The sequence below is a fragment of the Pristis pectinata genome, chromosome 6 (genome assembly GCF_009764475.1).
Source record: "Pristis pectinata isolate sPriPec2 chromosome 6, sPriPec2.1.pri, whole genome shotgun sequence".
In the NCBI taxonomy this organism is placed as follows: Eukaryota; Metazoa; Chordata; class Chondrichthyes; order Rhinopristiformes; family Pristidae; genus Pristis; species Pristis pectinata.
Window position 1 is genome coordinate 29,481,244 of NC_067410.1, and position 26,130 is coordinate 29,507,373.

A 26,130-nucleotide genomic window follows, 5' to 3' on the forward strand; every position below is an offset into this window, starting at 1 on the left:
TTTATTTTCATGTTATATGTGATAAATTATCCCTTGCCTAATGGCATTTATTATCAACTGCAGAGCAAAATTATCCTTTCATGGTGATATCTGATTACAGTGTGCAACAATGGACTCACAATAATTAAACCTGCTTTTCAATAAAACTGTTTCATATTGATGTTATCATATCCCAATAGATCACAGACATTCTCTAAAATTAATAAAACATATAGGTTATTCGGAATTGATAATACGCCAAATGCTTACTATGATTAATGCAGTAAGTGGAGTAAACGAGACAAATATGGAGATCATTTTGACCTGTGTTATGTCAGATTTAATGACATTTTTATTGCCAATAGCCCTAGCAAACTATGCCAAACTAATTGATAGTGGAGAGCACATTTAGAATTTATGTTTTGCAGATAGTGTTGTGAAATATTATCATGCTTCTTCTTTGTGATGTGGACATAAAATTCATAGCATCGTTTTCTAACCATGACCATGTTGCTGAGCAATAGAAGGCTTTGAAACTATCCAGTTGTCCTACTGTGAGCTGGAAGTTGACGGTTATGTCATTTTTACCAGAAGATACCCCTAAAAATACTTACTCCTCATAATTTAACAAACCACCAGTGTTAAGGATCTCATTTGTAAACTTTGCCTCTGTCAAAGATATGTCATTTTTATCAGCTGGTGAATCCCACAAAATAACTAAAGTCAATATTGTTAATACCTTTCTCTTTTTCTTGAATTGAGCTGTTTTTCTAATTTCTCATTCTAACTGATAATTTCAACCTTCATTAAGCTGCTGATGAGATGACAACAACAGTTTTAATAGACTCCCTTTCTAATAGACTCTGATGCTAATTCCCATCCACATTTGGTTGTCTAATTCATAAATATACTATGGCTTAATGTAGAAAAGTGGAATTATAATTCTTGTTTCACACTCTGATGATATTTGTGTAAAAGTGATTACTCTGATATCATGATGTAATTTTTTTCAATATATTTTTATAAGGAAATATATTGGGCATGAAATATCGAAGTATTTTTACATTTGCTTCAGTGATTTATTAATGCAAGGAATAGTTTTAAGCTTCAAATTTTGGCAGATACTTTTACTGATTTTCTGCATCAAAGCAACTCCTCTTCCCATGATCTGTCCACCAAATCCCACGTAAGATAATTTACGTAAATTATAACGGGAGCCAGTGGTATTCCAGCTCTCATAAACTGTTTTGATTGTAAACCTCTTAATATGATAAGCTATTTCAATGTTCCAAGTAAATATAACGATGGAAATTATCAAATCTTAAGTATGACTTCGTGCTAACTATTTGTTAATGATGTCCATCTCCATATCTGCCATTTTATACCTTTGACATCGAATTCATAAGATGTAGTATTGTATTGATGTTATTAGTAATCTTTCAGATTGAATTACAAAGACATAAATAGTACATTACCAGAAGATTTAATACAGATGTGAACAGTCCCATTGATATTGGCCTCTATTGTACCATTCTATTATACATGAGGGCATGTAAAACTAGGATGTATGCTTGAAGTATAGTGACCTGGATGATTATAGACCCAGAGCCAAAAGGTGAGATCAGGCTGGGTCACTCTTTTTTGATTGGTACAGACATGATGGACTGAGTGGCCTCTTTCCACACTATACATTTTCTATCATTCTATGATTTCTAAAACCAATCTGGATCCTGCACTTTCCTATACAGACTATGAAGCACATTGCTGTGAACCTTAGAGCTGAAGATTGAGGATTGCTTGGATTGTGACAGGTCTGGAAGATAATCAGCTCATCTTAACATGACTCAACTAAAGAATCTTGTTACTGTGATCCAAATATTATTAGGTAGGGTGCATCAGCACCTGAAAATGGTAACAGTTTTTACTGAGTTAGAATACTTTTACAATGGTTTCACTTGAAGGAAATAGTTTGTTTTGCTTCTGCATTTTTGCCTGACAGTGAATCTGCAGAAAAGGGGAAGAGGAACAAAGAAGTGGGAATGGCACCTAAGTGTGAATGGAAAGAAGTTATGGAAACAGAAGGAGGTTACTGGAAAATGAGTGTTGGGATTACAATGTATGACTAACTTGTGCCTGGCCCATGCATTTCACAGGCTTGTGTTGTGCTGAGACCTCATCAACAAGGTTCCAGTTACCAGCCAGAACTAAGCAGGATGCCTAATGCCATTGTGCATATCTCTGCTATTGTGTGCATGGCCATGGCCAATTCAAGATGCTTGCATTAATTAAAGCCATGCCTGCATTTCTTAAATGGGTGATGTAGTAGAAACTAATGATGGAAGTCACTTTAGACACCTTAACAACATGCTGGAAGATGTGCAGTTTTGGGGACCTTCAACGTTAAGGAGGAGACACTCTACCATGGAGGCCAGGAAACTTCAGGTAATTAGGGAAGTAGTAGTGGCAGAAGGAATTGGCTGAGCTGAATGCAACAAGGCACATTCCAAACAGATGGACACAGGGCTGCAAGCTTAATGATGCTACATTGTGGTCAAGGTCAGTAAATACATCGTCAAATTCCACCTCACATCAACTGCACCATTAACTTCACACTGTGCTTAAAAGAACTCCAATAACTCATCATCCTGGATAGAACAGTGTTGTCATTAATCCTGCTTGTTCCTTCTACTATTTTCAGGCTGCAGATTGTATAAGCATGAGTGCTACTTGGTCCCCATTCTTTCTACTCACTGTAACCCTTGCCTGTGCCTTTTTCCTTCAATTACCCCTGGTCTCACCAGAACAAGACAGAACTAATGAAGGAGTCCTGACATCACAATCACCAGCTCAGGTATTGGCACCTGGTTTTCTGTCGACATTAGCTTAGAGACAGGATCTGCATGTGGTGAGTTACTGTTGAGAGGAAGAGATGGAGGAAGAAGAAGGAAAAGAGGAGGAGAAAGAAGGAGGATGAAGAAGAGGAGGTAGAGGAAAAAAAGGAAGAGGTGCAGACAAAGAGGAAGATAAAGGGAAGAAGACGACAATGACTCAATTGAGGTCAGCAGGGTGGTGTTTACTGGCCTTGAAGAAGGGTCCTGAGCTGAAATGTTGACCGCCTACTTTTCTCCACAGATGCCGCCTGGCCTGCTGAGTTCCTCCAGCATCATTACATTGTAGCTCGACTTGACTTGGCCATGTTGGTATATTGTTTCACTTGTTTATTTTTTGATTATTCATTTAAAGGATGTGGATGTCACTGGCAAGGTCAGTATTTATTCCCCATCTTTAACTGCCCTTAAGTATGTGATGGTGACCCACTGCCTGGAACCGCTGCAGTGCTCCTGCTGAAGGTACTTCCACAATGTTGTTGAGTAAGGAATTCCAGGATTAAAACCCAGCAGGAACAACAATATATTACCACTTCAAGATGTGTGTGATGTGGAAGGGCACTTCCAGTTGGTGATTTTCCTGCCCATGACCTTCTAGATTTTAGAAATCACTGTTTTAAAAGAGATATTGTTCCATGTAACAATCTTAATCTGAATTATCCACACAATAAAGAGCCTCAGGGAGTGTTGAGGAACAAAGAGACTTTAGTGCACAAGTCCAAGGATCCCCGAAGGTGGCGGCACATGTAGATATGGTGGTGAAGAAGGTATATGTGACACTTGTCTTCACTAGCCGTGGCATAGAACATAAGAGCAAAGAGGCGAGAGTATAGGTTTATAAATATTTCCTAGGTGCCAAAAGATCACAAATGTGTGCATTTTGGTTTGCTGCAAGGATTTGATTGCCAAGGAGAGGGTACAGAGAAGATTCACCAGGATGTTGCCTCGCATGGAGTGTTTCAGTTATGGGGAGAGATTGGATTAGCTGGGTTTGTTTTCCTTTGAGCGGTGGAAGCTGAGGGGGAACCTGATAGATACAAAATAATGAGGGGCACAGATAAGGTAGAGAGGAGGAAACATTTTCCCACAGCAGAGTTATGCAAAAGTAGAGGACGTAGGATTAGGGCAAGGAGGAAGAGATTTAGATGGAATCTCAGGATGGACTTTTTCACCCAGAGGGTGGTTGGAATCTGGAACATGCTGCCTGAGTGGATGGTGGAGGCAGAGACTCTCACAACATTTAAGAAATATCTGGGCAAACAGAGAAGACTACGGACCAAGTGCTATTGAATGGAATTGGTATAAATAAGTTCTTGATGGTCTTGATGCACATGGTGGGTCAAAGGGCTTGTCTCTGTGTTGTGTGACTCTATGACTTCATGTTCCTATATCACCTTACTCTCTTTTCTTAAAATGATGCAATGAGTGGAGGGTCACAGTGCCCACCTGATAGAACTTACATGCGGCGCATGTAAATTTTTTTTATAGTCAGGGATCATTTGAACATATTGAGTGAGGTGATAGTGGTCGATGAATGCTGATAGATAACTCACTATACTATGAGGCACAGGAGTTGGAACTCTGCCACACCATGGTGTCCTGTTGTTTGTCACAGTAGGCTACTGCTTTCCACTTTTCTCTTGTTATTGCTATCACTATTTTTTGTCATCTCTTTGATTCATGTTCAGAAGTTGCAAGGAGTTTTCTACACTACCTCACTCCAGGATCCAGCTTTCCTGTTTTATGTTACTGACTGACAGATATTGCATGTCACAAAGGATTTTATCTGAACTGTTTCTCTGCCTTTAGTGAATCAGAATAGACTATTAAACTTCCTTCAGTGCCACTTAGACCTCAGTGAACATTCTAAGCCTTTGTTCCACAAACATCAGACCCATCTCTTCCCTTTCCCAAAGATTTTGAAAATATAGAGATAGATGGGGTAAATTAAGAGGTCCATATTCTAAAGAAATCATCCCTCAGCAGAGTGTCCCCAAGGAGATAGGGAAGAAACATCAGCAAACCCACTCCAATATTAGCACCGTAGATCTGATATAAAAATGTCTGACCTAGGCTGCATGACTTTGATCTGCAAGTTGAAAACCATCTTTCTATTTAAAAGTTATCACATACTGATCAAAGCTTATGAAGAATTATACAGCAGTAGAAGCAAAAAAGGATCAGTAAAATAATGAGAATGGCAATAGTCTGTGGGCACATCCCCAAGGAATGCAATCTGCACAGAATCTGCTAAATAATCTAGTATGGTTTGATTTATTATAAATGAGTTCTGTATAAAGATAAGCAATGAAATTCTAATACAAACTTCCATGAATTGTCACAAATAATTGGCTATAGTTATCACTCAATGGTTTTTAACCTATTTTGAATTATTTTGTTTTTACATGAACAATTAAGATTATTCTAATAACCTTACTTATGGACATTTATGCTTATCAAAACCCTATTATTATATGAAGGCCAAAAATATTTTCAGAATAAACCTCCTAACAAATAATTCATTGTTAATAATGAAAGATTATGTTGAAAATTTAATTGCAAATATGTGCCAGAAACTGATCTCCAGTATATACTGTTTGCTAAGATATTAAAACTTTTTTACAAAGCATTCAGAAATATCTTATATATTAACTTTTAACACTGCCAATGAGAAAGAAAATCAGGTGAGCTGTGAAATGGGCTGACCATTTATCACCTGTTTGAACCAATTTCACTTACAGTGTTCTTCACGATTGCCTTTAATAATCACCAGCATAATAAACATGATTATTACATTCATTTTGATCCATAAAGGCTATATTAGATAGCATTGATAAAAGTATATTGGAACCACAATGCATTGTTAACCTGCACCTGTTTTATTCAGTGTTAGTCACACTTGAAGTTCTTGCTGCCATGGTTTCAGTAACCAGCAGGAGCTAACCCCTGTGTTAATTGCATTAACAAATCGCCACAGAGCCCAATTTCATGAGTAGCTAGTCAGTTTAAGTGGATTGCACTGCTGGAAGCCTGCTTGCACAGAATAAAAGGCTGCTGCATTATGGCTAAATCATGTGTGCAAACCTTCACCGAGGTCATTGCAACTTGTTGAAAGAAATGGCTCAACCCAGGAGGAAGTGGAAAACCTCAGTTTTTTGATGTGGCACTTGAAGCCAGAGTTGATCAGGTGGAGAGGTGGAAAATATTCTCTACTGAGCCCAAAAAGTCTGACAGACACACATGGAAACAAATGAGAGAAGAAAGTTGAGAGGTAAACAGCTCAAACTGGATGCAAAGAAAGTTCAATGAATGCACATGTGTTGCCATCTTCAAATGCCAATAACCTAACAATAATCTTTAACAATCAGGAATGCAACATAATATTCCAATACCCTCCATACAAGCACATACTTACCACTACTCCAAGTGTCACAACAACATTTCACCTCTTAAATTGTGGAAAGTGTCAGATAATAGATTCCACAACATTCACTGACATACTCCTCGCTCTGTCATGATAAGTTGCCATTTAACTGATACCAGCAACCACAGACCAGCAGGGGGCAATTCTAAATGCTCACCCAATTGGAGGAAATTAGAGCTTTTCAGCACCCCTTCCTCCTGTGTTTATGTAGCTTAGCCTAGTCTTTGGAGATGGAAGCTCAGCAGAACGACCACCAAAGTTTCCACTTCAGCCAGCACTGAAGATTGCAGACAACTGCCACCCTCAGTATTCTGCATGCAGGCAGCAGACATTACCTTCACTGAACTCAGTGAAATTCTATCAGATGTCTTGACCACTAACAAGTGCTCAACCACCAACAAACCAGCCAGTTATTGAAGCAATAGATGCTCTTCCTGCAGCTAAACACATGGAAATAGTCAGATCATTATGGCTCACTTTGGCAGGCCAGACACCAAATAAGTTTTGCCTGAGATTTGACATCACCAGCTACCACCAACTCTGCATACTTATGGTGTGCACAAGGTCTTCAACACAAACTAATCTACATGTCATGTGGAAGCTGTGCCCTCATGATTCATGATGGAAATTGGAAGAATATCGGTACCATTAGAGCTAAGAAAACTCGAGGTACACTGTCAAATTTAGCCTCTAAACTCCTAGGAGACACGAGAGAGACTGCAGATGCTGGAAACCTGGAGCAACCCACAAAATGCTAGAGGGACTCAGTGGGTCAGGCAGCATCTATGGAGGGAAATTAACAGTCGATGTTTTGGGTTGAGACCCTGACTCTGAAGAAGGGTCTCGACCCAAAACATCGACTGTCCATTTCCGTCCGTGGATGCTGCCTGAACCATTAAGTTCTTCCAGCATTTTGAGTGTTGCTTAAGATCTCCTATGTGCTTATGTATTGAGCTGTTACTTTTTAAGTAGAGCCATAACAATATCAGTAGCAACCTGAAGAAATACACAATCATAATTGATTCTGTATTCATTATAAACAATAAAAGTCATGTGATTCTGATTCTGATTCTGATCTGTTTGCCTGCAACAAAAGACATAAACATTTTGCCAAAACCATTTTTAGTGAGAGATATGCCAGTTGCCAGTTACAATGGTCAATAGCTTCAACATTTATCATTCAACAAGTCCCAACAGGGGTGTTATATAAAGATAAAAGATTGAATGGATAGTAAAAAAGACAAATTATATTAGGTTCTTTTAATCTTTTGAAATACGATGTTTGATAATTTATTACTCTTTATAATGGAGTTGTATTTGCTTAACTGCACAAGCAAGACCTATTTAAAAATGGATTTTTAAACACACTGCCCTGGAAATTAGGACATTTTTGGACAGATGGGAGAGTTGTCACTGTGCCAGCAGATGAATGGTGAAGCCTGTGGTGCTCTCAATATCAGGGCTTACAGCTCATTCAGTTCTGCCAGCAAAACGGGACTGGATTCACTGCCAGCCTTCAACTAAGCAAGGAAGGACAGAACAATTAATCATTTTTCTGATATTTACTTAAAGCAGAAAAACAAGAGGCAATAGGAGCATAGCCTGGGAAAGAGCAAGAATTTGAAACACTCAAACCTCTTACAAGAATTCATACATAAAACTCGTGTGCCTCTGATTCTGATCTGTCTGCCTGCAACAAAAAAACATTGATCCCTTTAAATATGTTCATATATAAGTCACCTCAAATTTATTTGTATTTATACACAAATATATCAGGCCAATAAGATTTTAACAGGTGAGTTTCATTTAAATGTTACCATTCAAGGCAAGAGTTGTTAAGGAGAGTCAGGCATGAAATGCCATACTTCTTCCAATTAACCCTGGAAGAATTCAACTGTTAAGGATGCAGGGCAGAATATATTATGCCCTAGATATTGCAGGTTGAAACTCTGGATAGGAGCAGGGAACAGGAATAAAATATAATCAGAGGTGAGTCAAAGGTTCAGAGAAGAATGCTGCTCCCATCAGCTGCTCAATACTGAATGAGTCATAAGTTTCAAGACTAGGTTGGCATGGCAGTAAACTGAGGTTAGGGTTGGGTCAGTATGAGACATAGGGTGGGTTGAGAAGTGGGCAGAGCCTACTTCTGCCGTAGCTGGTTTCTTTGTGGCAGCTATACTTCAAAGAGAAGAGAGTCAGCTAAAGCAGAGCAGAAAGTCTTGCTCCTTAGCTATTTGAGGAAAAACATAAGATGAGGAAGAAGATTAAAAATTATAGAAAACAAAAGCTGAAAAAAAATCTAAGAATATTTTAGTTGCTTTGCATAGTTTTCCAGGAATCTAATAGTTTCATATTGTCATATTGTTCAGCATTGAATGTTTTCAATTTTACAAAAACTCAGCTACAAAATTTATAATATCTGGACCAATATTATATTCTACAATATATTACTTATTATCTCAAGATTACGTAATACTGTGGGAGCTACTTCAGACAAAAAAAATTATGAATTATTGTTCTGTTTGTAAGACCCACCCACTTGAAAGTTTGGATTTATCAGATAATTTTGGTTCTAATTGCTAATTACCATAACTTAAATTTTCTGGTGGTTTGGAAACATGAACCTGCTTCAAGTCCTTTACCAAGGGTGACACTTTGCACTAAACATTGACTAAACTAGCACTTCTAAAGACCCATCTTTGTAAAACTAAGAGGGTCCTTAATGCCCAAGGAACTGGGTGAAATTGCCCTTCAGTGTTTATCATTGAGTGCAAGACATTTGATTATACTTGCAGTCTCACGGTGAATGGAATGTTCACATTCATTGTCCCCACATGGGTGTATTGAAGCTGAATGATTTGTTTCCCCCATGCAGTGGCAATCAACACTGACGTGCATTACTGCACAGCAACAACTTCACTAAGATTAATCATGATTTGTCAGCCTTCAAAGTAAATCTGCAAACCACTGTACAAACATTTCATTTCTTAGAGAAAGTCTTGGAATAATTTATTGAAGTAGTGTGTATAAGACCATTGCAACATGAGATGTTGTGGGATATGATCCCTAATGCCGAACGCTGTCGTGAAGTCCGAGGTACTATAGAAGGATTGAGTTGCAATCTATAGACCAGAACAGCTTCAGCTGCAATCAAGATGCTAAAATGGTATGAGTTCAGATTTTTCTCAATTAATTACATAGCTTTCTCAAAGTTGATAAAGCTAACAATATTTCAAAATAAAATATTTAAAGCAGGACCTACATTATTCTCAAAAACTATTTTCATGAAATTGCAATTAGCACTTTCTACTGTTTAATAATGATACCCTGAATCATATTTGATATTATTTAATATAGTGTTACTAGATTTGAATCACCATTTTTATTATTAGCCGCATTGTAACTTATGAATCTTCTGCTTTCCTGGGGAAAGAGGATAGTTTTGTGTCATTTTGTCACAATAACATCAGTGACAAAACGAAGGACACTACATTAATGGTATGAATGAAAGACATCCATCTGTTTTGCATTGTTGACCCATATACTTGTAAACAAAAAAGCACAAAAAAAAGGATTCGGCAAACATCTTTCGATGAAGAAACTGCCTCAACTTACAGCTGTTGAAGCTTTAATGGGAGATCAGTGACACTGCTAAATCTGATTCCCTTATCTTCATGGCAGATTCATAGAAACAGCTTTTTGTGCATCTTTGAGTCTGGAAGCAGGGTTGAGCCTTTGGACATCACTCTGTGCAGTGGGAACTGGCTCAAATAAAGCAGATTAAAATGTCACCACAGAGTGCATGGGTTATGTGATGGCAAAGGGAGAACCTAGCTTTTGAGCATATATTTATTTTCCACAGAAATGGATTTCAGGTATACCTATTGGGAATATTCTCTCCCCTGGCTATCATGTGGGTCTCTGAGCCTGCCCCTGACAAAAAGGAGCCAGGTTTTCACCATAAGAGTAGGTTCATAGGCACCAGATTCATGAAATAAAGTTCACAATGAAAAAAAATTTTTAAGAAAAAAGGAGAAAACTCTTACATGTAAATGGTACTTTGCAGCGAATGAAGTACGTTTGAGAGTAGTCAGAGTTACATGTTGGAAATCAAGCTGCCAATATGTGTACAGCAAGATCCCACATATAATAATGTTTAGACAATCTGTTTCTTATTAAAATTGGCAAGGTATGGATGTTGGCCAAGCCAGAGAGGAAATCATATGTCCTTCTTCAAAATACTCACTCAGTGGTGCATAGTGAAATTAAAATAATTAAAACTTAGCAAAGGGTACTCTTAAATTATTGTTAGCATCCCTATTCAAATGAATGGTACCAGTGTAAAGCTAGCCAGATAGAAAGTGTATCCAGTTACTCAGTTCAGAAGATCAAGTAATGCCTCTGGGATCAATGGCAAGAGCAAGAGGACAGATGTAAGGGCATGATAAAGAAGTTCAAAGATGGTTCAACAACAATTTATGTGATTGATAGCAAAGAGAAAAGTTTTAGAATGCAGGAAAATATTGATAGCCTAGTCAACTGGGCAGAATATCAGCAGGTGAAATTTAATCCAGAGAAATGTCAGGGGAGGTCTGATGAGGTTAAAAGAGAGAGGGAACGTACAATGAATGGCAGGTTCTTGATGGAATGGAGTCACAAGATAAGATAAGATAAGATATCTTTATTCATCACATGTACATCGAAACACGCAGTGAAATGCATCTTTTGTGTAGAGTGTTCTGGGGGCAGCCCGCAAGTGTCGCCATGCTTCCGGCGCCAAAATAGCATGCCCACAACTTCCTAACCTGTCCGTCTTTGGAATGTAGGAGGAAACTGGAGCACCCAGAGGAAACCCTCGCAGACATGGGGAGAATGTACAAACTCCTTACATACAGTGGCTGGAATTGAACCCAGGTCACTGGCGCTGTAAAGTGTTATGCTAACCGCTACACTACCGTGCCTGCCATTGTCCACAGATGCTCATTAGTGGCAGGAGAGATCAATAATGCAGTTAAAATGTCCCGCAGAATGTCTTCTTTTATTGGCCAAAACATTAGCTGTAAGAGCAGGGAGGTTATGATAGAACTGTATTCAAGAGTAGTTAGATGACAGCTTGAATAATGTTCTGGTCACTAAATTATAAGAAAAATATGACTGCACGCGAGAAGATGCAGGAGAGATTTAGGAGCTATTACTTGGCAGGACTGGAGACTTGCAACTTTGAGGAAAGATTGGATAGGTTTGAAACAGAGGAGGATGAAGGAAGTCTTACTTGAGGTGCATAAAATTATTTTGAATCAATATAACCAGGAAGGAGATATTTTCCTTAGCAAAATGGTCAAAAACATAGATTTAAGGTAATTGGTAGAATGACTGGAGGAGAGAAGAGGATTTTTTTTCAACACAGAGGGAATAGGGGTCTGAAACTCCCTACTTGAAAAGATCCTGGAGGAAGAAACCCTGGTCACATTTTAAAAACACTTGAATGTGCACTTGAAGAGAGGTAACATGCAGACCAGCTCTTGAAGGTGCATTAGGCTGGGCTTTGTGGTCATACCTCCAGGTAGAATGGCTATCTGGGTCAGTAGCCATATAGTAAGGCAATTGTGGCCCACAAATCCAGAAATTGAATAGATGCTTAATATCCCAGCTGCCATGAGAGAACCAAGAGCTCTGTAAATGTGCAAGCTGTTAGAAGAGTGAGAGACACTCATATTTGTTAAAGTTTAATGATATTTTTGCTTCTTTGACCCCACTGTGATTTTTAACTATCCACAAAACTATAAACTTCACAATACAGTTATAAGCATGTTCTCCATAATCAGGGGTTATTAAGTTGAAAACCAATAGAAAAGATTACTTCAGCTAATTATACAAAGAAGCTACAATTGGAAACTTTGTTGTATGTCTGAAGGACTTAATTGTTCACAGTTGGCATTTCATGTCAATATAGATTTAGCTGGTTTCAACAATAGAACAGAAGTTTTGAAATTAGGAACACACCCACCCAATGGTTCTCCACAGAACCACCGGCCAACCATCAGTAGGATCCAGCTCAATGCATCAATGCCCGCCTCGTGTTTTTTTCACCCTTTTCTTCAGAGCCACATCTAATTAATTATTTGGGTTTCAGCACATTCACTCATCAAAACACTGAAATTTATTATCAAATTGCATTGGAGTTTTACTCTTCCTATGCAAGTGACAATTGTCTGGTTACTAAAACAGAGATCTCTTTAATGTTTGCAGTCGCAGAACATCAGTTGAGAAGCAGCTTGCTCCTGTGAAGGGTAAGTATGTGTTCGTGCACTCTGGAATCTGGCTTACTGCCAAGACCCAAGCTGTTCACATTCTTTGCCCTGCAGGAATACATTCGAAGAAAAACTACATCATACTAAGACTCTCAATCCATATCATTCACTCATGGACTAATCTTTGCCCCCAGCTGCGCCACAGCTTTTAAAGATCATGGATTGATGATCACAGAAGAAATTATTTTTAAGCACTTTTTTTGCCTTTTTATTAAACTCCCTTCTTTACTTCATTAATCTGTGATCATGGTACAAAGAAAACACCATATCAGATTTATTATGTAAGATCATAATTCACAAGTAATGTCATTAAGTTAGGTCAGGCTTTTTGTGTTAAAATCCCCAGAGATCCTGATGAGATATTCTGTCAGTAATCAATAGTGCCACTGCAAAGGACAATATCCCAAAATTGTACGTTGAATTAGCAAGGATATAATAGAGACAATCTTTGACATTAAACCAAGGAAAATTGTATGTGTACTGAAGTAGAATAAAGATTTCTAAAAATGTACTGCCTTGAGGCATGGTTCTGACATTTTAAAGTAAACAAATGCAATAACAGAGACAGGATGAAGTTTGTGTACTACATTTATGCCTTCTCCAAGTCTCTTGAATTAAGTGCAATTTTAACATGAGTCATGTTTACAAGAAAATGATGTTCTTTGACCTTGAACTAATATGAAGATATATATGCTTACAATAAATAGAAAGCATTTCTTAAATCTTATTGAATTGTAGAATCTTTTGAGTCAGAAATTGATTCTGAAATTACACTCACCAAGTTCAGCTGCGTGGGTCCCTTTGAATGCTTCCAATTTGATATTTGATAGGCATTTATAGTGTGTGTCACATAGTTGCATGGTTTCAATTTTGGAAAGGGCACTGGTGTGGGGTGCTGTCATCCACTGTAAATTGATAGCAAAGGCAAATAATAAAGTGAATAAACATCCAATGGTGACTTAATGACAGCACTACCAAATTACAGTTCAACAATGCAGCTAACACCATGAATCCAAATCAACATTCAGCAGCATAATCCCAGCAGCAGATCCCCACTGGCACTGTTTAAAGGCATCAACACATTCTTGAAATTGGTCATTAATTTCTACTGAGTGTTTTTTCAAGCCAACTAGTCTTTGGTGTTTTCAGATTTTTTTAAGACCTGCTAAAGATTGTAGGCAGTAGTGTATCAAGATCTGACAGATTTTGTTGAATTCAAGAGTTAAAGCACTTTGAGGTGTATGAAATTATGAGAGACATAGAGAGGGTAGATAGTAAGAAACTTTTCCCCATGGCAGAGGTGCCTAAGACCAGAGAGCGTAGGTTTAAGGCAAGGAGTAAGAGATTTAGAGGAGACCTGAGAAGAAATTTTTTCATCCAGAAGGTAGTTGTAAACTGGAATGCACTGTCTGAGAAGGTAGTAGAGGCAGGTACTCTCACGACATTTAGGAAGCATCGGAATGAGCACTTGAATTGCCAAGGCATAGCAGGCTAAGGACCAAATGCTGGTAAATGGGATTGGCAGATGTCAGGACTTGATCGTCAGCATGGACACATGCTGTATGATTCTACAACTCTCTACAAGCAAGAAGGGTTTAAGGGCATAGAGTGAGACTTGGAGGAGGAAGAGAAAGAGGAAGGAGAAAACAACATAGATAGCCCCTCTGACCATCCATAACAAACTCATTTGACCTTACTGCCAATGAATACAGCCCTAATTCTCCATTCATCAGGAGTGCCACCAACTCTCCTAAACATTATTGCTGATTGGGGTTCTCAGTGAGTGAGTGATAGGAAATGATGCATGAGCAATATCTGAGGCTGTTGATGCATTTGGTGTGATATTCCATTTGAACGTGCATCAACCGTCATTGACATGACATCCTTAAATCCTCAGCACTGCGTCCAGATTCTTGAGGTTTGACTACTTGCCTTGGTTTAATGCTAACAGCTGTCTCTTCCCAGTGCACTCTGTTTTGAATACATCTTGACTCTTAAAGGAAAATAGACCTCTCCTTTTCCCCACTTCCTCCAAGGTCTCCAACGCAGCACTGGCGACCTGAGGATCTGCTCTGACCCTTGTAATGCCGTTGTTGACTATGCCCCAGGTCAGAATGAGCTCCAGAATGGATGTGAAAACCTGGGTACAGCCACTGAGCACATCACCTTTTTGCTCAGGCTAGTTTTAACTATTACTAAACATTCACAAAATTAAGTCCCTAAAGAGACAATAGACAGCGGCCACACACCGAAGTCATTATAATAAGAAGACGGCATGGATTTAGTGTGCTTCCGTATCAGTTTTAATTACCACAGAGTAATGGTCCATTGTAATTGCCACATGTTTACAGAAGTTAACCAATGTAGACCACTAGATATTAAAAACAGAATGGACATAACCTATGTGAAGCTAAATATAAGAGCTGAATAAAGCTGGAAATGGAAATTATAATGGACTAATGTGAAGTATCTGAGGTAAATTATAACGTCATTTCTTCATAAATTAATTAAGGCACAGTGTATATAGAAAATACATGTACATATAAGCATTGGTAATGATTTATTTGCAATTTAGAACAAAATGTTTACATGATAAGACTTCATGCTGCTGCTGCAAACACTGCAGACTGAATATCTGTGACACTGTTGCTAAGCATGACTCTCCTGTCCAATCAGGATCACAGTATGAATACACTGATAACAATATGGCCATGCTTAAAGATATACTACAACTAGGTCAGGGCTTAGAACAGTTTAACCGACATATAAGTGATGTGTATTATCACACTTACTGTAAGGTAAATGTAGGAAAACCTTGATGAAAACTCTGGAAATGAAATTAAATAGTGTAAGCTATCAGAGACTTTTAGAAAAAATGACATTGCTCATTACCTTCAACAGATTTTTATGTCATTACATAAGTTACTCATGAAATACCATGTATTAGAAGTTAGCTAAACTAGTAGAATAACAGAATATAAAATGTAACTTCCCAGAGCAGCACATAATAATTAGAAAGGACACTGTAAGTAAACATTATCAGTAGAAAGCATGCAGGGAGTCCCCTGGTTACATAAGGGTTCCGTTCCTGAGAACTGTCAAAAAGCTGATTTCTCCATAAGTTAGAAATGTCTGTTTTCTATATGCCCATATAACACCCTAAACGCCCATAACATATCGCTCTACATACCCTTGCTATAATTCTTCCATTTTATCAAATATTCACCCTAAAACCACCCATAATTAAACTAACGGCATATATAATGTATCCCATCATTAATGAATACTGTGAACAAATTATTATTGTTATTACAATCGTAAAAATGCTTTAAAAGTGTATGGGAGAATTTGCGTAAAGTCTGATTTCCGTAATTCAGGTCAGTCATAACCGGGAAGCCCCTGTATAATGTAATTAATTTAATGTAGATAACAATGTATAAAATATTTCAAAAGTATATGTTCTTGATTACTTGCAGTGCTAAGAAAGAGCACAGATCTAGAGAAATCTGTTGCTACAATAGCTATAATATTTAATAATCACACTGGTCCAGATGGAAAACTCAGTAAAGCCCAGGCTAAAGATTTACTTTCAACTCAATTTCAGAGTTTCATAAAGGTAAGAAAATCTTAATTTTACATGAATTGTTTCACATATAAGATAATTATGTTTTGAAGAACATGTTTACTTGCAACTCAACTTTTTTGAGTATCGCGACTGTAAGTCTTTACTCTGATTCCTCGCACTCGTATCAGTAGTAATCAGATAAATACAAAGATATGTTAACATGATAAGTGTTATTGGGTAACATTCAGGTTTGTACTGGATTCTTTAACTACAACAATGCACAAAATTAGTTAAAGAATCAATTTACTTTTGGGAAAAGCAGGAATGACATCCCTGTTTAACTTGATATCTTGTTACAATAATTTGTGGCTTGATTTCCTGCATTATACTTGAGAGAGAGGCAAAGTCAGGCAATTTGACCAAAAATGTGCTTCGTGATTTATTCAGCTGCACAACTAATTGGAGTTAAGGTCACAGAATCATACAGCCTTCTGCCAACTCTGTTTTAATTAATCCTATTTTATTCTCTTCACATTCCCATTAACTCCCCCAAAACTCTACCATTCACCTATACACTTTGGGCAATTTACGGAGGCCAATTAACCCACCAACCTGCAAATATTTGGGATATGCGGGGAAACCAGAGAACCTGGAGGAAGCTCTTGCAGTCACAGAGAGAACTAGCAAACCCTACACTGACCACACCAGAGGTCACGATTGAATCCAGGTCCCTGGAGCTGTGAGGTGGCAGCTCTACTAGACAATGATTTAAGTAACTGCTTGGTTCTTGTTATTGTTACAAGGAAATCTGATTACCAAGCCTTCTTCAAAGAAAGGTATAATCTGGAGAGGCTGGTACCTGTGTAGAAGCCTCTATGAAGGCCAGAAGCAACTGGTGTTTATGCACTGCCTTTCACATCCTTATGATCTCATTATTCAACATATTGTGTTTGAAGTGTACTCAAACGATACGATAGGCTCTTTCAAGAGACTGTTAGATAGGTACGTGGAGCTGAGTAAAATAGAGGGCTATGGGTAAGCCTAGTAATTTCTAGGGTAGGGACATGTTCGGCACAGCTTTGTGGGCCTGAATTGTGCTGTAGTTTTTCTATGTTCTATGTTCTATTGTGTTATTCTCTGAAAATAAGTCATGGAATCTTACATCCTCTGAAGAGGCAAATAGGGCTTCAAGTTAGCAACATACCCAAAAGGATAATCAATATTAATCTACAATATCCTGACAATTGTAGGATCAGGGATGATCTCGGGAAGTCATGGGATACAATCAGCAAATGAAAGAATTCAAATAAAAGGTTATTTATTCATTATCATGCCTGTAATAGGAGATTTTACCACTGAAGGTATTCTTGAATATGTGGAATGGAACGGTACAAACATCACTCCCAACAATGATCTCAAGGCTGGTAACCAAAAATAAACCCCACCCCACCCCCAACACTTGAGCCTTGGGGTGCCCGGAAATATTAACCCTTTGAGTTCCTTTCTTGTCTCCACACAGGAAGATGACATCCATGCATGGTGTATGAAGATATCCTAAATAAATATTATCATTTTACTTCCTTGAATGTGCAGCAAAAATTTACATTCTCAGATTGTCATAAAGAATGCTAAAATGTATTCCACTCATTTCTCCCCTCCCCATACTAGAATGTACTCCCCTTCATTCCTGGAAGGAGGCTCTCTTCAATCAAAATAGGTTCTCCATACATTGAGGCCTCTGAGATATTTTGTTTTCCATCTGATCATTAACTATTTGTGCTACAGACACAAAGTGAATATTGCTTAGCCACAAGATGGAATAAATACTCGATCATATAAATATTCATTAAGCATCTTTTCAATGTATGAAAAACAATGCATGACTAAAAAATTCACTACTAGCAATTTTAATGAATTATATATGGCATTGACATGTTATGGGAGATACATGTAGTTATGCCTGAGGTCCTTATATGCAAGGTCCTCATATTCACTAATTTGAAACAGGAATAAATAAGGCAAATCATAAAATATTCTGTTAAATAGAAGGTTAAAGTCACACATAAGAGCTGAATAAATTTTATTTTATAAATTGTGACTTAGAATCAATTACTCAGGGACTAATCCTGAAACCCTCTGGGAAACCCTCTGCCTTCCAACGTGATTTTTGTCTGCAACCAGCTCAAATTTCAATCTTTTCTGAAGTGCTCAGTGACAGGTGTGGCTTTTGCCTCTGAGTCAGAAGCTTACAGTTTCAAGTCCTACTTGAGAGCCCAGAGACTTAAGCATAAAATTCTGTACTGATCTTTCACCGCATTACCAAGATGCTGCTCACTTTTGGATGCAATGTTAAACTCAGATTTCTGTTCTCAAGTGAATGTAGAAGCTCTCTTGGCACTACTTTGAAGAGTAAGCAGCAGAATTTTTGCTGTATCTTGGCCAATGTGTTCCCTCGATCAAATTTACAACAGCAGGTTATTTGGCAGTTTGTGGGAGCTTGCTGTGTGCAAATTGTTAGCTTCATTCCCAACATCACAATGGTGGCTACACCTAAAAATACACTTTATATACAGTAAAGCACTCTGTGATGACCTGATGCTATGAAAGGTACTACATAAGTAAAATATTTTTAAATATTATTTCAAAAATAGACTGATGAGTGTTATTATTAACCTTCAGTTTTGTTGGGAATGATAAAAATTTACAATTGCCTTTCAGTCAAGAACTTTTCAAAACAATCACAAGATTGAAAATCAGGAGTGAATCCAATTATAATTTTATCAAGTATTTTGTTAAAACCTGAGAAGGAATCAGTTATTATCCATATTGCTAAAGGTATAATTAATTACATTCAACCAACAGTTAGACAAGAGTGCCTGTAAAATATATTTTTCATCCTTTTGTTTACCAAGAACTATACTTTGTTTGCCAACCAAACTTCTCAGATTTCAGTTTCATTCTTGTGATATTATTTAACTTCCTAACAATTCACAAAATCTGCATCTATTTTCCAAGCACCAGCCAAAACAATGACCATAGAGAGACACAGCACAGAAAGAAGACCCAGCCCACCATGTCCACACCAACCATCAGATTTCCTGAGTTCTCCATTTGCAGTAAAGCGTTCAGTTGACTGTGAATGACAAACTAACAACTTTCTGTTGACAAAAGAGCCAGAAGTACAAGGAGACAAAAATTATCCCTGTAATGCCCATTGTATGCCCATTTTGCAAGCAATTCAGCATCAGTAACATTCACTGTTTTGGTGTTTTGGATGCTGAACCAATTCCAATATTGTCATGTGTACGTACATTTCTGGAATGTATTTTTGCATTTGGGAAGGGCATCGGTGCATAAATGCTAATCACCACTGGAATAATGCAGCTTTTGACAAGTACCTGAAGAATAGAGGTAATACCCAGGAAAAAAAAAGGTAGCAACTAATCTGCTACTTGATGATCCCTTTGAATAGTTGAGCTTACTTAACACATTACATTAGCTGGAGTGGTGAGCTCTAGCTTAGTTGCGTGCTAATTCTCTTCTGCTACAAAAGCTACCTGAGAAGGTTGATTGGCAAACAAAGGATAGTTCTTGGTAAACAAAGGATGAAAAATATATTTTAAAGGGGTTAATCAATTATTTGTTGTGTAATTGTTGGCTGAATGTAATTAATTATACCTGCAGCAATATGGATAATAACTGATTTCTTCTCAGGTTTTAACAAAATACTTGATAAAATTATAATTGGATTCATTCCTGATTTTCAATCTTGTAATTGCTTTGAAAAGCTCTCGACTGAAAGGCAATTGCAAATTTTTATCGTTTCCAACAAAACTGAACGTTAATAACAACGCTAATTGTTCTGCATCAGTCTATTTTTGAAATAATATTTTAAAATATTTTACTTATGTAGTACCTTTCACAGCATCAGGTCATCATGAGTGTATATAAAGTGTATTTTTAGGTATAGCCGCCATTGTAATGTTGGGAATGAAGCTAACAATTTGCACACAGCAAGCTCCCACAAACTGCCAAATAACCTGCTGTTGTAAATTTGATCGAGGGAATACATTGGCCAAGATACAGCAAAAATTCTGCTGCCTACTCTTCAAAGTAGTGCCAAGAGAGCTTCTACATTCACTTGAGAACAGAAATCTGAGTGCATCCAAAAGTGAGCAGCATCTTGGTAATGTGGTGAAAGATCAGTACAGAATTTTATGCTTAAGTCTCTGGGCTCTCAAGTAGGACTTGAAACTGTAGGCTTCCCATCCTATCACTTGTAAGGGTACTATTCCCTTCTCTCAGTTCCTCCATCTCCACCACATCTGTTCTCATGATGAGGCTTTCAATTCTGAGATGTCCTCTTTTTTCAGAAAATGGGTTTTCCCACCACTGTTATCAATGCTGCCCTCACCCACATCTCCTTCACTTCCCACACGTCTGCCCTCACCCCATCCCCTCCCCATCATAACAAGGATAGGGTTCCCCTTATCCTCACTTACCACCCCGAGAGCCTCCGCGTCCAACACATCATTCTCTGTAACTTCCGCCATCTCCAATGGGATCCCACCACCAGGCACATCTTCTCCTCCCCTCCCCTTTCTGCTGTCCATGGGGATCGGTCTCTCCATGACTCCCTTCTCCACTCATCCCTCCCCACTGATCACCCTCCAGGCACTTATCCCTGCCACCGTGCCAAGAGTTACACCTGCCCCTACACCTCCTTCCTCACCACCTTTCAGGGCCCTGTGAATCCATCAGTGTCATTTATTCCATCTGCTGCTCCTGGTGCAGCCTCCTCTACATCGTTGAGACCCGACGCAGATTGAGTGACCGTTTCGTCAAGCACCTTCATTCCGTCCGCCAGAACAGCCAGGGTCTCCCGGTGGCCAGCTATTTTAATTCATTTTCCCATTCCCACACTGATATGTCTTTCCACAGCCTCCGCTATTGCCAAGTTGAGGTTATATGCAGATTAGAGGAACAACACCTCATATTCCATCACGGTAGTCACCAACCTGACGGCATCAACATACATTTCTATACCCCTTCTCTTCTCCCCCACCCCGTCCTCAGCCTCACCACCTGCCTATTACCCACACCTTCCTCCCTCAGGTTCCACACCTCCATCCCTTTATTCCATGGTCCACTCTCCTCTTCTATCATATTCCATCTTGTTCAGCCCTTTGCCTCTCCCACCTATCACCTCCCAGCTTCTCACATCATTCCCACTCCCCCCCTCCACCTCCCTGCCGTCCCCCCCTCACCTGGACTCACCTATCACCCACCAGATCATGCTCCTCCTCCTCCCCCCACCCTTTTATTCTGGCTTCTACTCTCTTTCTTTCCAAACCCGATGAAGGGTTTCAGCCCAAAACGTCGACCGTTCATTTCCCTCCATGGATGTTGCCTGACCCGCTGAGTTGCTCCAGCATTTTGTGTGTGATGCTTTCAGTATTGGAATAACAACGCCCTGCCCCACCCACATTCACACCTATGCTGTTCAAAGTGATCATCAAATAGTAACAGATTAGTTTGATTTCCATTGCCTTTTCTGAACTGATGGTTTGGCAATGTCTAGACTAGTTAAAATAGCTAGAGGTGTCAGGAAGCAGTTTGGCAGGTATTGAAAGAGTTGTTCTTGACTTCATGTTCTCTGCAATACCTAGTTTCTCCCCATTAGAAATCATTTTGAGAAAGTGAGTCAGCAGAGTGTATGCAGAGCAAGGCAGTTGCTGGAAGAGGGAGAGGGAGAAGGGTTCTCACCAGGACACAATATGCAGGAACTTCCACTGGCAAATCTTTTACTTGAACATCAGCAAGGAACAACATATGAGGATGGCTTCACTGAATGCTAGGGACCTAATGCAGGTTAATGGGATGCTTGTGGATAAGTACACTGGGCGGCATGGACATGTTGGGCTGAAGGGCTTGTTTCTGTGCTGTACAACTGTGCTCTATGATTTGATGAAATATGCCTCCTTATCTTGATCTTGGTGTGCAATGCACTCCTGTGCCGATATAGTGAATGCAATACTCCCACACAACACGTAATAGAGTAGCTGTCATGCTCAAAGAATGACTCTGCTACCACTGCTCTGGAGCAGGCCCACAATATGAGAAGCAGAAGCTTCCGAAGTTCACTCATGCTGCACAATGAGTGTCCAGCTTTCACTCCGTCTATACAGCAAAAAGCTATGAACAAGAGGAGGAGAAAGAGGAGAGGGAAGACAACTGAGGCAGTTCCTTTCTGGTCAGGCTGTTCGTAAACAACATTCCAAATTAAATTTATAAATCTGAGTTTGCCTAATTTTCCTCATCACTTCTGTGCATTCCCACAAGCTTAGATTTCTGGGAGCCTTTCTCTCCAGTACTGAGAATAGAACACTGGGTCCTTGTATCCAATCTTTAATGACGGAAGAATACTGGGCCTATATTTTTAAACTGCATTTTATTATTTTACCCCTGGTCATTGTGAAATGGAGTATGAGAATGAAAGCACAGAAGGCATTTTCTGCGATTGCTTCGTCAGCCCCAAAAACATCAATGGCGACGGAATAAGAGAGAGCGTTATAGAACCGCATCCAGAAACGTTGAAGATTGTTCTTCATCACATTTGCCATACTTGGTCAGACTGAATTCTAGAACCTGCTACAGTCATAACACGCCTCCCCACAGGAGTTCGGCTTGGTTTGATGTTATGCTAGCAAGGAGTATCTGGTGCTAGTCAGTGATAATAAATGGGGCTTCTGTTGAGGTGCTAGGCCAGTGAACAGCCTGAATAGTGCTAAACACATACAGCAATCATAAGATAAGATATCTTTATTAGTCACATGTATATCGAAACACACAGTGAAATGCATCTTTTGCAAAAAGTGTTCTGAGGGCAGCCTGCAAATGTCACCATGCTTCCGGTGCCAACATAGTATGCCCACAACTTCCTAACCCGTATGTCTTTGGAACATGGGAGGAAACCAGTGCACCCAGGGGAAACCCACGCAGACACGGGGAGAACATACAAACTCCTTAAAGACAGCGGCAGGAATTGAACCCGTGTCGCTGGCACTGTAAAGCGTTATGCTAGCCGCTACACCACCGTGTCTGCTCACATGAGTGAGTTGACATTGCCACGGATAAATTAGTTATGCTTCATTTTCACTATGCCCTATCCAATTTAATCCTTAAATATCTTCATCGGTATTAAAGAACCTAAGGTGATGTTTGTTGTATTCAGTTTCACAAATTCAAACATATTGTTGAATGGACTTTGAAAGACAAATTTCACTAACCCTCATCTAGAAATTTAGATGGAAGATTTGATTGACAAGCCGCCCAGCTGAGGAGGACATCAGGCCAGTTCCCATGTCGTTGAAATCCGTCTCCTGTTCACAGATTCATTTCAGTTCTTTCCCTTAGTCTCCATTCCTAGTGCAACCACAATGGCTGCAGCGTGGTTCAGGGTAAGTGTTCTCTTTCAGTGGAGGAGATTGCAAGTGTCCTCAGAGAATAAAGTCATGGAGTCAGAGAGAGTTAGAGCACAAAAACAGGCTCTTTGGTCCTCTAAATCCGTGCCGACCATTCACCACCCATTTACACTAATCATACATTAATCCCACTTAATTCTCCCCACATTGTCATCTACTCCCTCCAGATTCTACCACTCACCTACACACTAGGGGCAATTTACAGTGGCCAATTAACCTATCAACCTGCATGTTTTTGAGAAGCGGAAGGAATCCAAAGCTTTCAGAGGAAACCCATGTAGGCACAGGAAGAACATGCAAACTCCACACACACAGCCCCAGAGGTCAAGACTGAACACGAGTCTCTGGTGCTGTGAGGCAGTGGCTCTACTATCTGCACCGCTATGCTATGCCCACATGGGGTAATCTTGTGCAGCTCTGAGGATAGTCAGCCAGGCTTCAGATTGTATCACTTTACATTACCAGCAGGAATCTGGGCTAGCTGTACAGCAGCAGGGGTACAGGCAGATGGTGGGAGAATGAATGAGAGATGACAGCAGGGTTGTGTTCCACAGAGCCATTGCTACTGGTCTAGTCTTTAGCATTCCCTGGATGGCCTGATGCCACACACCCCTCCCTGTGGTACCAAGACTTCCTCTATTCAGAAACCCTCCAGCAAGGTCTTCAATGTAACCCCAAAAACCGTGAATCACGTAACTGATGCTCCAGTCAGACTATGTTCCAGAACCTCCTGCATGCACAATATGCTTCTCCTTTAAGAGGTCATTGCAGCTTTAAGTTGTGTTAGCAAGCAGTACCTGGAGCTAGTCATTGACAATATCATGAGAGTGACTTTGCAGCACAATGTTGATATGTTGACAAAGAGGCAATGCCATAGGTGAATGCATGACAATCACTTTGCCCAATCCAATTTATCTTCATTGATGTTAGAAGAACCTAAGGTGATGTTTGTTATATTCAATTTCATAAGTTCAAACATATTGTTGAATGAACTTTAAAAGACAAATTTTACTAACCCTCACCTGGAATTTCATTTGCTATAATTGATGCCCCAGGTCAGACGTTACCTAAAAGTAGCTGCTGACAGTAATTGGATCCTTGCTGAGATAATAGGCCAATGAATGGCTTGATTAAGGCCAACCACATGTAGCAATTCTTTGAGCAGTCAGCACAGGCAGGGCACCACGAAAGTGGATTGTAGCTGAATTAATAAGTGGGCAAATCAAGATTTAATTTTAAAATAATTTGAACTATTTGAAATCAATATTTAACCTAATGTAATATAAAATTCAGAACAGACTTGTTAATTTGAAGTGTATTGAGAATGTGAAACCTGCTATCACATGGAGTAGCTGAAGTGAAAGCCATAGATGGTTCAAAGTAGAAAGGAGATGAATAATACACCCATACATACAGGTTTGGAGAAATCAATAGAAAATTATGCTGAAAGGTTTGGTTGAAGCAGACTGGATGATGCTCAGATGGAGCATTAACATGGGGACAGACCAAATGGCATTCGTCGCTGTTGTATGGTCCATGTAATTTATTTCAGTGTAACTTTAAAAGTAAAGCGATACTGAGTCATTGAAGAACAATTGTTAACTTATATATAATGCACTTTAAATTGCAGCTGAGATTTGCCATCGCAGGTGGATATTCATCAGTTGACCAGTGTCTGATAATGTGGTGCCACTTGGACATGCAATAATGGCCAAATGGATGACAATTTCCTTGGTGCCTAGAACAAGAATAAGAGTCAATCCCCAGCAATCGCAAGTCTGATTGCTCAGGCTTCTTAAATGTGGTATACATTCTTAGTGGATAGTGATAAAAGGGAACATAGCAAAAATACGACTGCAAATAGAAAAGCCAAATAACAATAACTATAACTATAAATTGTCTGATTCTATTTTTTCCCCAGGGACAGGAGCTGAAACCAAAATACAAAGAAATTATGTCTGATCTTGATGAAGACAAAGACAGAAGAATGGACTTTGAAGATTTCATGATTCTTTTGACAAGCCTAACAATCATGTCAGATCTGATGCATGAGTTACGATCTGTAACAGTGAAAAAAATGACACTACTTTAATTCAGACAATTTACTTTTAATTCAATGTGATATTTTGTCAAGGTTATATAAGGAGTACATCTGTTACCCAGAAGAATCAACAAGGATGATGCATAAAGCAACTATTTCTGTGTCATTTTGTGCCTGATTTTGTTTTCAAAAACATGAAGTTAAATAAATTGAAAAACTTTGCTTTTAATAAAATTAATATTATTTAATCATGTGTTGGAACACATTGTTCCCAAAAGAAAATAGAATTGAAACACCATTGAGAACATAAGATGATCTAGCAGCACATGAATGAAGGAGTAACAAAAAGAAATGTTTCTTTAGAAGGAAGTTCAATGGTTAAGTGGCAAAGCCAGTTACTGAGGCTTGCAAAGGACCTCAATAAGCAAGAGTCCCTCT

The 26,130-nt window shown here is 39.0% G+C and overlaps 1 protein-coding gene across 1 annotated transcript; it reads left to right on the top strand.

Moving 5' to 3' along the window:
• Positions 1–10,732: 10,732 nt before the first annotated feature.
• On the top strand, positions 10,733–25,743 carry LOC127571337 (sentan-like). The gene is made up of 4 exons (XM_052017626.1): positions 10,733–10,881; positions 12,520–12,581; positions 16,079–16,218; positions 25,573–25,743. The coding sequence occupies exons 1-4, from the start codon at positions 10,733–10,735 to the stop codon at positions 25,741–25,743; spliced, it is 522 nt and encodes a 173-aa protein (XP_051873586.1).
• Positions 25,744–26,130: the final 387 nt, after the last annotated feature.